At 48.3% G+C, this 17,019-nt stretch overlaps 1 protein-coding gene across 1 annotated transcript; it reads right to left on the reverse strand.

The window, feature by feature from the left end:
• Positions 1–1,563: 1,563 nt before the first annotated feature.
• Positions 1,564–16,842, reverse strand: LOC8026339 (arginine--tRNA ligase, cytoplasmic). The gene is made up of 14 exons (XM_002403262.5): positions 16,773–16,842; positions 16,290–16,436; positions 14,935–15,123; positions 13,816–14,087; positions 12,963–13,146; positions 11,664–11,793; positions 10,054–10,158; positions 8,606–8,784; positions 8,138–8,247; positions 6,254–6,359; positions 3,156–3,269; positions 2,977–3,035; positions 2,326–2,561; positions 1,564–1,709 (listed from the first exon to the last, which is right to left on the reverse strand). The coding sequence occupies exons 1-14, from the start codon at positions 16,818–16,820 to the stop codon at positions 1,600–1,602; spliced, it is 1,989 nt and encodes a 662-aa protein (XP_002403306.4). The 5' UTR covers positions 16,821–16,842; the 3' UTR covers positions 1,564–1,599.
• Positions 16,843–17,019: the final 177 nt, after the last annotated feature.

Consider the following 17,019-nt stretch of genomic DNA (forward strand, 5'->3'; position numbering starts at 1 on the left):
CAGCCCGCCGAAGGGAAAACCCGCAGTTCCGGCAGTTCTGAGCCGGGCCACAGCCCCGTTGAAAACCAGAGACGCACGCCGTAAATCGCCTCATTTGAGACTGCCGCTGGAAGTCTACAGTACCCCTGAAGGCACAGCCTATTCAGTGACTTCTACCCTTGCTGTGGCGAGTGACTTTGAGGCCAAGACAGGAACACTCAAAAGTCTTGACTAGGACCAGGTACATTTTGGAACGAGCCCGAAAAACAGATGTACCCGTCTTGGAACGCTCGATTGTAGTGGAGCAGAGGCTAGCCTGAGGCTCTTTAAGAGAGGTTCGGATATTTACATTCGAGCGTGTTGTGCCGCTTCCGACCACCAAATATTGGAAGGACACTGGCGCCACCTATCGGCTGGCCCTGGAACACTTCTGACCTGCGAATAACTAGACCACGGGTTTAGCGGCGTATTTGCAAAATCAAACCTATGCACCATCTACGAGAAGTGGTTGCTCGTAACTTTGGTACAATTATCCCGAGCCCATGACGAAATAATGGTTTGTAAAAAATTGGGAAATGTGTATATAGACCAAAAGCGTTTCAACGCCACCGATAGATGGTGCCAGTACACACCAACTCATGTGCCTTTAGTGTCCACGCTCCAGTATACACCAACTCATGTTTACAGACAAACCGCAGCACCCCTTGCAGACGCCACCGGCGTTGCGCATGTGCAACAGGGTGTGGGCGAGGAGCACACAGTCTCCTGTCAACGAACCGTGGGAATTCAATGATGTCGGTGCGAGTTCCCGTGTCTTTCTAGCTATGTCAGACTACTTTAGTGGCCTCAGCGAAATGAATGAGGCTTGTTACGGCCCAAGACTTCTGCACGAAATGAGACGTGCAATTTTCAGTCGCGACGTCGCTCGGGCTGCAAAAGAGGCATTGACGGCAGCAGCGATGCTTGACGTCGATACTGAAAACCGCAAGCAGGATCAGACCGTATGAATCGGGCACGACAAGTCGGTGATGGCTACCGCTAAGAATGATCAGCATCCACTTGTATCTGCGCCGAGCCTACTTGCACCAAACGACCTTCAAATGAAAAATCTTGTGAGGCCCGCACTTCTTATCGCAATTACCACGTCACTGTGTGGTCTACAGGCCCGTGTCGATTGAACAATCAGACAAGTTTGAAAGAGCACACAACAGTTTAAACGATCAGACGGTTGTTTGAACGTGAAGACCCGAGTTCATGTTCGAACACAAGAAATAAATATTACAATCCCAAATCTCCGTGAATATAACTAAAAAAACTACTTCCCGTACAAGCAAGCGTGGTTCGACGGTGTCTGGTTTTGCCTTTTCACGACACCTATCCATGTTCTCAGACGAATCGGTCGGGCACAAAACACAAGAAAACTATTTTGACATTATTCCTGGCTTTTTTGGTGCAGCTTCAGTCGCGGTGCTTGGACGAGAAGGCAGGTTTTGGCCAATGCAACTTCCGCCCTAACCATCAGACCAGAAATGCACCTGAAGTGCCACCACCGTGGCGTGACATAACAAAGACCTCATTCTTTCGTAATAATTTAAAGACGGTACTTTAATCGCGGCGACCTCACATCCTCTCCACGGTCTTGATTCCCAGGATGTGGAATCCCTTGGTCATGACGGCGGCGGTCGCTTCGCAGAGCAACAGCCGGCCCTTGTTGACTTTTACCACTTGGCCTGAAAAGACAGTAACAAACAAAACATCTCTTTCAGGCCCACAAAAAAAAAAAAAAAAGGGTTTGTTTATTAACTTACAAATTAATAACTGACAAGGTGGGAACAGCAGGGAAGAGCTTCAATTGTCACGCCTCTGGCGTGAGCTTACCTTCGCCAACGCATCAGCGTCTCGTACAGCACGTGTGCGCAGCCAAGGCAGGTTGCAAGGCATGGAGCACATGCTGGACGCTAGCGTTCCAAAAACACACCTGGTCAGTTTCATTTTAGTCAGTTACTATAGAACAACTCCTGTTTGGGAAACTGCTATAGGAGCCTGCTATGTTTGGAGAACAGGATCCAACTCATACTTCAGAACCGAACTACATACAATCGTAGCGCCACCGTTGCTGGGGAAAAAAAAATTCATAAAATCTCGCTTGTGTCTGCAAAGTGAACATTTCCTTACTCCCACCACAAAACAGTCTATGTACTGCCAACTAACCAGTAAACTACAAACAAGCTGACCACCAAGGGTCAGCACCGTAATCAAATTTGGGTTCCAGTGGCTCGGTACCAGTGAACACGAGGGGTCCACTGAATTTAAGTGGCAACCGTCACGTGGAAGCCCCCTCCTCACCGGTTGCTTTGTCTTTCTCGATGCAGTAGCAGTTGTCGTAGAATTCGGAGAACGTCTGGGACAGTTCGAAGAGGTAGTCGCACAGTGGGTGCACGTGCAGCTCCTCTAGCATCGTCGAGATCACCTCCGGGAAACGGAGCAGAGTTTTGGCCAGCTTGCGTTCCTTTGGATGCTCCACAGGAACATCCTCGTCCTTCAATGCGTCGACCGACATGCCGACATTGCGTGCGATGGACCTGTAGTCAAAATGCGCAAACTGGAACTGCTTGTCGAAGGCTGGAGGGATGCATGGTGGCATTAACCCCTCAAGTTGGGCGGTGCCTCGCACCACAAAGCCAGTTTGTTCGGAACTCATCTCGAAACAAGTCGCGTGCGAACGGCTGCCAGGACTGTCCAAAGTTAGCTTCTGATCTCGTCTAAACCGAATGTCAAGTGCAATGAGTACTCGATACAAAAGCGCGAGCGGGTTTGTCGATTAGCGACGACGAAACGTTTGTTTAGTGCGGCCGGTAGCCAAACGCTACCAGTATGCACTTTGCATACACCTTTTCGACAACCTTTCCTTACGCTGGTGTCATTAAACGACAATGACAAAACGTTGGCTTCGTGCAACCAAGCCACACACAAAACGTCCTACAGACACCACCGTACCTAATTCTGGTGAGGGCGTACAGCAGGTAGGCAGCGGTGTTTCCCCTGTCATCCAACATCTGGGAAAGAAAAAAAGCGGCATGTGCCACTAAGCCTGGAGGACTGATACGGAGGCAGATAAAGCAAAACGAACAAATTAGCGAATCCACGTCAAATTCTGCAACCAATCTGCCACTCACCCTGTCGAAAGAGAAGACATACTCGTGCACCCGGTTGTGCGAGAGGTCGGCATACTTGATGCATCCATACGCTACGGCCTCCTGTGCCCTCTTGAGCTCTTCGGGCGTTAGTACCTTTAGAGGAATAAAAAGAAGTGTGTTGCAGCACTCTTGTCTCTTCGTGTTCACTCGAATCGAATGCACACATTGCAAGTGTGCTTTCCCATGCCATGTTGGGGAATAACTACACTCTGTTCACCCCTAAGCTAACAGTGCAGTGAAAGCTACGCATTCGCCAGGCCAATCAAGCGTCTCCCTTTCATCACCTGACCCTACTCTGCACGTGGGTGGGAGCGTGATCATGTGGCAAAAGATAGACGTGCGTAGCTTCCACTGTCCACTCAGCCTATTGGGTGAACGAAGTAAGTATGATCATAGCAGTTTGTGGAAAGAAAACTAGGGAATGAGGTGGCTTGTGGCTTGTTCTGAGCAAAGTGGAGTTACATTCGCGTCGGTAAAGTACCCGCTACAACCAAAGGTAGGATCGGCGTGCATTCACCCTCACTCTCCTCGTACGGCTAGAGGAGTCCATGTAACTTGCACACACACATCCAAGCTTCCAAAAGAAGTTTGTGTCCGCCTTTAAGTCGCTTCGGAAACCAGCGAACACAGCTGAGAGTGAGTTGGGCTGTGTATGGTCAGAAGCATAACTATTCGAGACATGGGGGGCCAATGGTGGTGGGGGCGGGGCGAGAGCGATTGTCCACCCCCTCTCTCGTATTGTTTACCATATTTTCCCAACTGTGGTCCACAGATGTGTTTCAGAGTTTAAATTTTACTTGATGCAGACTATCTACAGGTGCGGACTATACAAGGATTTGCTTTTTCTAGATTGTTCACTGTGACAGAATGTGAAGGATTTTATGAATAACGGAATATATCAATGTTGATTTATGTATGATGCAAGCTTCTTTGTGAGCTAGCAGAGCAGGCATCTGTCAAGCTGTGCAGTGTGTGACCATTTTTATGTTCGGACTAGGCACTAAGTGCGGGCTATCTAAGCAAAAACTTTTATTTTTGGCCCCTAATTTGCCCGAGGCTATTGGCGACGAGATGTTTTAGTGGCGCAACATCGTGGGCACGCTCCTGTGATGGAGCTGGTAGGATGCGAGCAGACGACGCACTATGTCAAAGCACAAAGTGGCTATGTTAGTACTCATCTATGCCGATTAAAAACGCTGTTTATAAAGGAAATGTGTATGATCTTTCTAATGAATAACAGTGCCTCGAAGTTGCTTTTTATATTAAAAACTTTAAAATGTTTGAAAACAAGCCTGGAGCTTCACATTATAGCTTGCGTGGTGTGCCTCAGGGCTATTCACAACCTCTCCGATCCTTGTTTGTTTGTTTGTTATTTTTATCTGTGGGGGCTGCTGTAGAAAAGGGATTTGCATTCACTAGAGTAAATTACATGCTTTCTTCTTATTTGTGCATGCACACACAGTTATGTTGCGAAACGCCTGCACACTTGTGTTAGCTACATTGAGCTTGCCGATACCAACGCTTCTGTCCAAATGTGACTCGACAGTTGCTGCAAATGCTCGTCAGCAACTGACGCTTAGCTTTTCCCGCATAATATGTGGCCTAGAAGTTTGTCACATTGCAACTTCTGTTTGAAAGAAAAGCAGAAATTTTCATAAATTCTTGAATTGTCGGACATGGCCCCGAAAATTCAAGCAATTGGTTAATTTGTTCTATCCAATTTTTACTAAGAATTGTTAACAAATTTAAAATTGCTCCCTGAGAAGCACATCACGCATTATGCTTGCTTGCGTGTGCAAAATTAAACATACAAACAGTAGTAGTTCATAGCACGTGTATGGTATACCTCATTTTTTGGGAAGCTGAAGTGCCACTGAGTTGCTAGGTTTAAGACTTCGATTGCGAGGGGGTCTCGCACGTTTCGCGTCGACCGGGCGAATACGTAGGGATTTAATTGAAACGACTCCGGAAGCCAGCCACCGCTTCCTCCTGCCAGTTATTTTGAGGAAACGTTTGCTTACTGGTTTACAAAACTCGGAAAGGAATCAACTTGGAACTAATAAGAGATTAGCACTCACAAAACACATTGGAGCCAACAGGATACACGGAATCGCTTTCACTGAAATGTTTACTACCCATGAGAGTGGTTCCCAAATTTCGCTTTCCTATTTTCAATTTGACAAGACATTCCTTTCTCAGTTTTATTTTGTCCGAATTATAAAAAAGAACACACCCTATTTGCCGCGGTAGGTGTTGTAGTGAGGTAAATACACCTTATTTGCCGTGGTAAAAGTGGAAGCTGGATGTTCTATTTTCATCATCCAGCTTATTGTACTAAGGTAGAGAGCAGCACACTACAATCCCAGTGCTTCGACACCTCAGTGCCAAAAGTGTTTGCTAGCACGACTATGCATGCCACGGTTCCAAACTTTGGTAAAATGCCCTACTACAAATATCACTTCACCAAACAAACACAATGCATGAAACAGGCTTTGCCGCGCGTTACCCAAACAGCGCATGAAGCGAGCCGACAAATCCGAGATGTGCGCGGTCTGTTCCAGTCTGTCCTACCCGTGACGTCACAAACGATGATGATAGTGATGATAGCTAGAGAAGCGCCCCCTGTAGTTTGCGCACGTCGCCAATAGTGCATAAAATATGGTACGTTTAATTTTTGAAATATCAAAGAGGGAGGGGGGGCACCTTCCCTTTCCCCCGTTTCGACGGCACTGTGTATGGTGCTCATAAACTTGCTTGGAGCAAAGTATTTCTAGAATATTTAGGCAAAATGTTGCCCCAGTGTCAGCATAGCAGGCACAAAAGTAGAACCAGTTTTCGATTTAAGAAAAGCTGCATAGCTATCTGAATTAAACTTGCTGTGTCCTACCTGTCAAGCTTCAGTCTATGTTTGCTGGAATCGAGGCACATTGGTGCTGCCTTAACTGCTCAACTTGTGGTTGCCAGAAACGCCTGTAAGCTCATATATTTCCAGCGTTCTTTTTCTTAACAAAGCAGCAAAAGTATTACAAACATACAAAGTCAATCAAATCGAAATAAAAAAGAGAAGACTGCTGCACCTTCTCGCGCTCCTTTTCGTGCAGCTTCTGCAAGCTCCGTCGCAGTCCTTCATCCAGCAGGTCGGTCAGCTTTACGGTGTCGCCAGACCGAGTCTTGAACTTTTTCCTGCAACCAGAGATGAAACTTCAAATGCCAGCCGTTTGCATGCAACTGAAACATTTACTATGAAACAGAGACTCTGACGTCCCATTCGCGCTCAATTCAGAGACCAAAAATTCGACCGCGTTTCGAAGAGCCGAGACAACTCAGAACGTCGAAAAGGCTGGAACGTCGCCGAACGCAACAGACCGATCTCACCAACCAGTTTGGCATGCCACCGCTGCCGCATTGCATCGAGGGAACTTTAGTTTTTCGGCAAGTGCGGCAACCTCGCTGGAGCACTGTGCGTGTACAGCACAAGACGTCACTCGAACCCTCTCGCGCACCTCCTCTGCCTCCTGGGAACTAAAGTTATGGCGGCGTCACGCATGCGCCCAACACTTAGTGAGGTCGGTCTATTGGTCGGTTGGTGGGGCAGCCGTCGTAGATTGCTAGTCAAAATTGCGAGACCCGCAATTTCGACGGTGCAATCCACATAAAGCGAAAATGAGAAAACCCGAAAATGCAATCGTTATAACTTATTATTGATTGTTTCTAGTCTAGAAACTCTATAAACTGATCGTTACAAGCGGTATATCGTTCTAAGTGGCATCGTTATAAGTCGATTGCACCGTACTCCGTTTCACAATAACTTGGCGAACTGTGGAGGCTGCGGCCCCCTGCGAACCAATAAGAGCGCCGCAGCGAAGCACGTCGTGACACTCCATGGTCAAGGCCGCGGGGGCCTCGTTACTGTCGCAACAACAGTGCTGTCCGCAACAAAAAGTAATTCTAGGCTTCTTTTTCTTTTAAAGGCAATTGAACTCGCGTGCTTCAATATCTAACCAGAAGATAAGAGGAGCAAAGAATAAATATTCACAAATTTACGAGTTTCAATTATATTTAAACCAAAAAAGTGACGTCGCATCCGTTTCCAGTCCCAATTTTTTTCACATTGTAGCACCGTGGCTGTTAGCAATTGCTGACGATTGCAACCGTGTAGTCGGCCGTTTCCGCTCAAAACATCGCACTGTGCCCTGGCATTAGCACCCGTCACAGATTCGTGGCTATATTGAGTGTATGGCTGTCTCACAAACTATTCCCGAAATCTTCGCTATTCTGGCGGACAGAAATGTTGCTGCGATGGACGTTCATCCAGAGTTGGTTGGTTTCGGAGCAAACGACTTTTGGTTAGCAGACGACAGCCAGTTCCCCCGCGCCTCGCCTTTGGCATAGTGACACAAATGCTCCCATGACGTCGAGTCACGTGCCTCGCTCTGGCGATCTTATTGGGTCGCAGGGCGCTAGCTTCCATAGTTCACCAAGTTATTGTGAAACGGAGTATAGTAGTGGCCTCTTCACTGGAGGAGAGTTTTCTGTATCGGGTCAAGCCGTGCTGGTGCAGTTACGTGACAATCTGCACTCTCCCAGTTGCGGGTTGTACAAGTTTAGTGCCTGTCTACGCATCTGCAACGTTTTTCCACACTTGGTCTCCGACACCTTTAGAAACGCACGACGTGGCAAATCCTGGGTACCTAAAAAACACTCGCAGCCAATGAGAGTGCAGTATTAGCCCGGGAAAATAGCGAAGAATGAACCGCAAAGCGAGAACATTATTAGCCACAGCCCACGTTTCTTAAGCCGTCGGCGGCTACATCGACTCTCCGAAGGGACGTCTCACAATCTACAAAAACGAGACTATTGAATAATCTACAGGGGCATGCCCGTCAACCGCATGGTACTCTCGCACCACGCACGCGATCGACGAGAACCCCTTAACGACAGCCGCACGGCGGCGCCCTCACTTGTCTTCGCCGAGAACCACTCCGAAGACGCAGTGATCCAGACGAACTTTGGAGGTGTCGACGTAGCCCGCTTTCTTGGCACAGGCGAAGATCGTGTTGAAGTGCTGAGCCTGCAAAAACGAAGGGGGGTTTTCTAAACCATGATTTGCCAAGAAACTGAGGGAGGAGGAGGAGACGAGACCGCACGGGGATGTCAAAACGCCGAGCTCTGTTCGGATCTCCTCTGCGTTCGTTGAACATGTTTGATCGCCAGCGTCCGGCGTTTGGCTTTCGCGTTCGAACGAGTTCGACACAGTAACCTAATACCACTGGGGGATGCGTTCGAGGCGCCATAGTATCGATGTTGGTTCATTCAAAGTGGGCTAGTATGTATTTAGTAGTAGTATGTAAGCCTTGCTCGACGTCCGATGGTTACCCCTGCTAGTGCTCCTCTAAAACGGGAGTTCACAGGCGCCCATTGGCTCTCACCTGACCGGCGTCGGTGACGTAGACGATCCAGTCCGCCCTCTCCTGCTGCACTCGGTGCCTGATGGTGGCCATGTCGGACGTGTCGTAGGTGAAGCCCCCGTCGCTCTTCACCACCGTGAGCGGGACGGGCTGGCCCGGCCCAAACATCACCTTGCGCCCGTCGTCCTCCTCCAGGAAACCTGCGGAGGCGCGGTGACCGGGCGGTCGACGTTTACCGCAGACAACCTCTAAAATTTGGTTTGCGCACTTGCTACTGCTTGAAACAGAGTGAGTCAAAATCTATTATCATCTCTTGCAGGGAGAGCACACTGGTGTAATCTAGGAGGTAGCTGTGGAATACTGCAAATTTCCGTGTATTTGCCTTTTTTTTTTTTTGTCACTTTATTCTTGTTATTTCAAAAATTACTTTTCACAATGTTATAAAGGACCATTTCTTATAGATAGCATGTCATTTGGTCTTGCAAATACTACAAAACCTTCGCTCTAGTTAATCACGGTTCATTAATTATAGTTAATTATAGATCACGAGAACCCTTTCCTAAGCAAGTGGAAGTGCGCGAGCGGGCCTTGAGACTCGCAGGACGTCGGAACGATGCTGAAAGGTAAACGCTGGAACCCCGGAACGTGCGAACGGAGGGGGAATCTCTCTGTCACCACAAATCCGCAGCGCTGATTTTTTTTTTTTTTTTTACGATGTTATGGATTTTTAATACAAATTTTTCTGCAATTTCTGTCGCCTAGTGCATTTCGTACCCACTCTGCAGGAATGAAATGTCTCCCAGGCGAAAATCAGTCCACTTCCAGCTGGATTATGGAACTGGAAATGAGGCAGTCCAGCTGGATCCCAGCTGGACCCAGCTGGAATCCAGCTCTGGACTGCCTCATTTCCAGTTCCATAATCCAGCTGGAAGTGGACTGATTTTTGTCTGGCTCTCTCAGTCCAGCTCACTCGCATCCTTGCTCCAAGTTAAAAGAAGAAAGCTCACAACAAAAAAGATGTCAAACATAAAAAAAGTGCAACCTTTTTTTTTTCTTTTTTGATTTTTCAACTTCTCAACCTATTCACCGACTTATTATTTGCAGTTGGGTGCATTTCTCCTTTTCAGCGGCAAATTATTTACCTGTGTCGCTCACTCCACGCCACAGATGCCTTATCGGACCCAAACTAGCCAACTGGCTATGGGTCCCCCTGCTTTTTCAGTAACATGGAAACACGCCTTCCCGCTAATCAAACAAATGAATTGAACTGAATATATATATAGTGGAGTCAAAGGCATGAGTCAGTTTCTATTGCCCAGGCAATCTATATTATTTTCCGTTTCATTTTGCGGCAGGAAGCAAAGCACACCAATGAAAGAGCAGGCAGTTAGCAAGGTCTCGAACCAAGCACCAGAAAGCAGAGTAAGAAGAAAAACTTTTTGAAAGCCCTCGTTTCCCCGCAGCCATACCCCGTTCGTCGAGGTCCTTCACGACTTCGGTCATCATGTCCTGGTAGAAAGACTCTCCCCTCTCGATCAAACTGACGTCCAGCCGCTCGTAGAGCTTCTGAAACTCTGCAACGAGTCAAAAGGAAACAGCCGCCACTGGTCACACTGTGCCCGTTTTGTCCTGTCTGCCATCCGTGCAAAATGTGACGACTGAAAGATGCCACCATCCAGTGGACAGAAGTCTAGTGCATAGGCTCTCAAACTGGATTCCTAGGGACCCAGAGGCTTCCGAGAGTTCTCTCATGTGCTCCCCAAGCTCCCAGATTTCCCCGACTGTCCCTGCTGCTAAGTGAGGCCTTTTCCCAGTTCGAGCAACTACTATAGCTGATCTGAGTCGTCCTTTGATGCATAGCTACAAGACAAAGTCTCTCCAGTCTGTGCCTTATCATTTACAAGGTTTGTAAACTTCTGCACCGTATAATTGCATCATTGCCGAGATCGGTAGGGATTCCTCGGCTTTCAGTCGAGCCAGACTGGGTTCTGCAAGATGCAAAAGTTTGAGAACTTCTCGTCTAGTATCTATAGGGGGTATTCACTGGACGCCATATTTGAGGGCGATGTTTAGAGCACATGCTCAAAATGAGCCCACATTAATAGGCTGCTAAGACCGGCAATCTTGATGGTGTGGAATGCGTGTTGCAAAAGAAAAGCTCGCAGCCAGCATGTGCTCGGCAGTCACGCACACAGCTATGGCCGCCAGTGAATACTCCCCATATATTGCAATGGACGGGGAGACCGCCTGTGAACCTGGTGAGAGGGTTCACTCTACCCAAGTGTCTGTAGTAACAGAATCTGCCACAAAGAGAGCTGACTCGGTGGCAAAGGTGAGGGAACCAACCAAACTTGTCAAACGCATATGTTTTGATCTACATGTGTGCCGAGCACCCCCCATAAAGGCTGCACCAGGCTGCTCATTGTGGACATGCACCTGATGTTTCTCTCAACAGCATGCAGTATGAGCTGGTGGCATTAGCCAATGTTTACTGAACCAACTAAGGACAGGCGCAGCAAGAACACTTGGTCGTCTGGTTCGGTGTTTCTGGCTTCCTCGAGATGTATGTATGGACGACACCAAAATCATTTTTGCATCACACTGCATCGTTGTTCATTAACACTCTGCAACAAGCTGTTGGTAGGCGAGTGGCCTTTGCAGCACGACCGATACCGAGTCCCAGCTGGCGCCACCACGCAACGGTCGCAAGCGCTTTTTGGTCCCTCTTTTTTGCGTTTCACACACTCCAAGTTGACAGGCACACAGTAAGCAATGCCATATGAGGGCTCTGGCCCAATATTACTATAGTCCGTTGCAACCTAAGAACGAAGGGCGAGGGTAAGACGGGCCGGGGAGGAGGAAGCAGGCGGAACGCTGGAGAAGAGAGGGGGAAACCTCCTTCTCTCTTTAGCATTCCGTCTGCTTCCTCCTCCCCGGCCCGTCTTACCCTCGCCCTTCGTTCTTGGGTTGCAACGGACTATAGATCTTTTGGAAAGGCGAGCAGTCTGCCCTGGTGCCCCGTAAGGAAACTGTCGAGGCCCGTTATAGCCGCCGGGATGAAGAACGTAAAGGCCCACACCTTGCCTAGAAACATCGCAGATGAGCTTCCAAGCAGACATCATGTCCGGGTCGTGGGACTGCAGCTTCACCACGCAGGCGTAGGCACGCTTCTTGAACTCTTCGTCCGAGTCGAAGCGCACTTTAGACTCCTGATGCACAAAAAAAGAAAAGGAAAAAAAAAAAGGCACATGTGAAATTTAATTATGTTCGGCACTTGTCCCGACGCAACCGTAAAAGGGCTCCGGAAATAATACGAAAACGGCGTTTAAGAACGGCATTTCTTTACTTTTCTCAACATTCCACGTGCCACTCGAGACGTTCCTTAGTCTACGAAGAATCGTTCGTTCACTGAACCCAGAACATAGAAACCGAAACCTCCGCCGACAATCCGAGAGAAAGAGAGGGCATGACACCGATCGCACTTGACGCAGCAAGCCCGAGAAATGAACCTGTGCACGATTTTGCTTCCCTTCTCTCCCACTCGGCGTATCCGACAAGCTCGATTCCTCAACTATTCAGCCAATTTGCGGGAGATAAGGAACCGTCCATTGAAATCGGAACTTGTCCAATATTGGCCGAGATACCTCCCTACCCATTATGTTAGGACAGCACTTCAAAATTTGCCTTGGTGTCTCCTTCAAGGCCTGCAGGTCTTCTCCAATATGGCACCTGATATCAAGCATGCCTTCTGCAATGCAGTGCATTATACGAGGCCTTTGTCGGAATTCACCTTGGCATGTCCTTAAAGGCCCGAAGGACTTCAACAATATGGCACGGATGTTGAAGGTCGGCCTGTCTTCTTCAATGTGTCACCATGTAAAGACTTTTGACACAATTCAATCTGGCATCTCCTTGAAGGCCTGCAGGCTTTCTGCCAGATGGCACCTTATACAAGGTCTGCGTGACTTTTACAAAAAAGTATTTTGCCGAGGGTCTTTAGCGGAATCTGCTTAGGTGTCTCTTTCGAGGTTTGACAGCAAAGCACAGAGATGGGCAGCACCTGCCTTCTGCAATGTGGTGCATTATAGAAGGCCTTCGTCGGAATTCAACTTGGCATGTCCTTAAAGGCCCGAAGGATTTCAACAGTATGGCACCTCGTTGAAAATGTACATGCCTTCTCCAATGTGTCACCTTGCCAAGGCTTTTGACACAATTCGATCTGGCATCTCCTTAAAGGGCTGCAGGCTTTCTGCCAAATGGCACCTCATACAAGGTCTGCATGCCTTCTAAAATAAAGTATTTTTCCGAGGGCCTTTAGCGGAATCTGCTTAGGCGTCTCTTTCGAGGTTTGACAGCGAAGCACAGAGACGGGCAGCACCTTGTAGAAGGCCTGCAGGTCTCCGATGGGCGGGGAGTGGACCAGGTAGTCCGGGAAACGGTCCTTCAGGTGAGCGATGAGCATCCCGAATTGGGTGCCCCAGTCGCCGACGTGGTTCAGTCGCAGCACGTCGTGGCCTACAAACTCCAGCAGCCTCGACAGGCTTTCCCCGATGATGGTCGACCTGAGGAAATATTAAAGGGAAACTGAATCAGTTGTGTATTTGAGGAAAAATCATGAGCCATTCCACTCTGTGGATGTTTAGCACACGACACAGACCAATCCCGAGGAGCCGGAGGAAACTAGACATGTGCAACGGGACATTACGCAGCAGCGTCGGCGATGCTCCGAAGCATGGGAAGTACGAAGCGCCAAAAACACTGCCATCGCCGACGGAGCGAGAACGGCAGTGTACGTCTTTCGGATATCCAGCCTCCAGCCCATGCTCCACACCATCCGCCATGCTTTGGCTGCATGTTGACGCTCAAGGCGCACAAGACGCTAACGCACTGACGAAGGTATGAAGCTCACGTTGGGGGCGGGACAACCAAAGCTCCTCTGTGCTGCTCTCACTTTGTCGGCGACCATGCAGAGCGCAAGTACGTCCACTTCTTTAGCGGGGTTTGCGGTGACGTCGGAATGCCGAGCTCAGATTGGCTCGGACCGAAGGATAGGAGGTAGCCCTCGTGGTAGCTTGCTTCGAAATCTACCCACTATCTTTCAATCGGAGCAGGTTGGAGCTCGGTGTTCCAACGTCGCCGCAACCCTTGCAAAGGAAGCGGGCAAACTTGCGCTTCGCATAGTCCAAGGCACCGCACCGGAGCAGCGACGTGCGGTCAAACGACGGACACACCTGAGGTGCCCCACGTGCATCTCCTTGGCGATGTTGGGCGAGGACAGGTCGACGATGACCCGCTTCTTGGGGCCAGCCTGCGGAGGGGGCAGTACCCCGTCCGTCAAGATGCGGCGGGCAGACGCCGCCACGTAGCTGCCACTCAGGGTGACGTTGATGAACCCCGGGCCGGCCAGGGACATCTCGGCCACAACATCGTTGGCCGGGACTTCAGCCACGATGCGCTTTGCAACCTCCACGGGCGACATCGGCTTGCCAGCCTTCTTCAGCGCCTATGGTTGGTAGAGAAGTTGAGCTGGCGACGAATGACTAAATGTTGCCATCGCTCTAAGTTTGATTGGATGTTTCTGTGCGGGATATGTACAGGGCCAAAGAATCACAAAAGAAGGAAGTGTGACGCAAAAGCAAAACACACAGTTTCCCCGCTAAATTGGGCGGAAAAACCCGAATCGTCATAGAATTATGCGGCAATTAAGTTTTTCCACTAAATTCAGCGGGGAGCACTCTCTGCCAAAGCTTGGGATTGTACAATAAAAGAAGAGAAAAATATGTACAGTGGATGCCTCAATAATACGGACATCTCCGCCCACCCCTGAAATTGTCCGCAACGCAAGTTCTACGTAATGATGACAAAAATGCATGTGTTCACGAACTTTGTCCCCGAATTAACAAAACGTGAAAGCAACAAGCATTAAAAAAAAAATTCCACTTTACATTTTGTACACTTCAGCTTCACCATAGAAACAAGGCACCCTAAAAGTTCTGTTCTTTTTTTCTTTTTTTTAAGGGATGGGAAAGATGTGTGGAAGTGTTCATAAAACTCCAGTCCTATGACAAAAAAAAAAGAGTCAGTTTTTTAAACTTTGTTCCCGACTGCCCGAACAGCGTTCGAACCGAAAGTAGCCAAACGCCTGAAATACGGCTCGTTCAGAAGCCGCGCTTCGATGCACGAAATGTGGCACAATCCAAGACCTATGTGCCGTCTGCACAGACAAGTTCAGGAAGACACCGAGAGTGCAGAAAAGCTGGCGGAGATCCGACATCTCGAGCCCAAGACCGTGGTTTGGGGCACAGACACGGTGTCATGCTTGTGATTTCAAACAATTTTTTCTCCGCTACCTGAGAGAGGGGCATGGCCGCGTTGCACTGGTAGTCGCCGAACTTCTCGTTGCTGCTCGGCAGGACGGGAACAAGAGGGTCCTCGACATCGGGAAAGGCGGCGCGGACCGCCTGCCGGAACAACTTCAGCAGGACATCCCTCGGACTTTCCATGAACCTCTTGCTCTTGGACTCTTCCTCCTCGACGCTCTGCAAGAGCGCCAGCGGTCGCACGCAGTTATGCCATCTGTTTGCAGTTGTAGACGTCGGCGATGCACCTCAAAACATTGAGGGGACGCCAGAATAATTATATGCCCCTTTCAGAAGTCGCGCGGCGATTCTTTGAAGGACTGAACCCCCGATCGATGGTGGAATAACCGACACCACAGAACATGCATGTGTACATAAGATGGTGATGATGTGAAATTAGTAATGTTTTTGTAATTCAACCTTGGCAGCATCTCTTGTAGCCACTTTGTGCAGGGATTCCCCAGCTTCCGACCGAGAGCGCACTTTTGAAAGGGATACAGTGGAGCTAGTTATTATGGTTGCAACCATTAGCGCGGGTGTCCCGGACAACAGGGTGCATGTTGTAATTGAAGCGAATGATAACTTCTACCTTGCTCCATGAGATGATTGAGCAAAACATGAATCAATCGGCTAATTAATCATGGGCACGACCTTGCACGGTAGCAGCAGTCATTTTTATTTGCTTTCACTATCCTTTTTTTTTTTTTTATATGAGACGGTGAGGGTGCAAGGTGAGGGCTGGCAAGCAGTAGTGAAAAGTACAAGGTATATGATGGATGTTAACTAGAAAATCTATAGTCTGCTGCTACTGATGGGATATGGACGCTGCCCTTCTATTAAAAAATCTTTAAAAAGATTGCTTCTAATAATAAAATCAAACAGCATATTCGGCTGAAACTTTCTATATTCTGGAATCCCCGATCAGACCTTCGCATAAAGTTTGATTGCTTACAATGTGCGATTCATTTATGTGAAGCAGAAAAGCTTCTCAATGGTTACTTTGGCAGAAGATCTTGTAGTGCTAATGGCAATAGTAGTGGTACATGCAGTAGCACGAGCACCAGTAGTAATAGTAATCATATTAGAGGTAGGAGTAACGGTAACTACAGTAATAGTCATTGTAGAAACAAGTGAGCTATGTTGAGTAGTTGAATGGCATACAACTTAACAAGGAGAGGAAAAAGTTAAAGGCGGAGACAGAAAAGCACAGGGAGATCTCTGCCCTTCGACATTTCTCCTTTCTAGTTTAGAAGCAGTAGTAATAGTAGCAGTTTAGTGGTCGCAGCAGTAGTAGTAAGAGATGGAACCGGCTTTTAATAACAGCAGTCCGGTTCTTCAGTGCTTACCCGCTTGAGGATTTCCAGCCTGTATTTGAGCTTGGCATTTTCCGTTTGCAAAGCCACCAGTTCGGGCGGAGGAGCGAAGTTCTCGGGGGGTCCGCTATTTTCTTGCAACTTCTTCAGCTCGAGCGCGAGGGCTTGAGCTTCGGCCTCCTGAGAAACGCACGAGAACGTAAACGGCGACGTGAGTGACACTGCCGTAATCTGCGTTCAATTAGGTTACAGCGCTCCCATAGTTTTCAGCTGGCCGCTGCTATAATTTGATCAACTTGATCGCGTAGGCAAACAAAACAAAAACAAACAAGAATACGTCACCGCAAATACTGCTTTGATAGCGGTCTGCCTACGCTGACACAGCCGGCGAAGTTGTTGACGGCATACAAAACGGATGGCGGCATTCGTGTTATGGCGTAGTTTGATAGGGAAGTTAGTGCAGCACGATTTACAGTGAAACTCGTGCCTGTTAATTGCGAACGTCAATAAACTCACAGCTTTTTCCACGTGCAGAGTGTATTTCTCCAACTCGGCGGCGTCCATCTTGAACAAAAAAGAGACAATTGTTGGGGGACTCCCTGGTGGGAAATAACGACGCTACACACGTCGCTTATATTTAGATTATTCGATTATGGCGGTTCATGGTTATTATATTTTTGTAAAATTTTTTAAAACGTTAAAAATTGTTGTTTAAAAGAATTTTATTTAGTTATATTTTCACTGTAATAATTCATTCTGTAAT

Source organism: Ixodes scapularis, unplaced genomic scaffold, assembly GCF_016920785.2.
Source record: "Ixodes scapularis isolate PalLabHiFi unplaced genomic scaffold, ASM1692078v2 PGA_scaffold13__105_contigs__length_92229423, whole genome shotgun sequence".
Classification (NCBI taxonomy): domain Eukaryota; kingdom Metazoa; phylum Arthropoda; class Arachnida; order Ixodida; family Ixodidae; genus Ixodes; species Ixodes scapularis.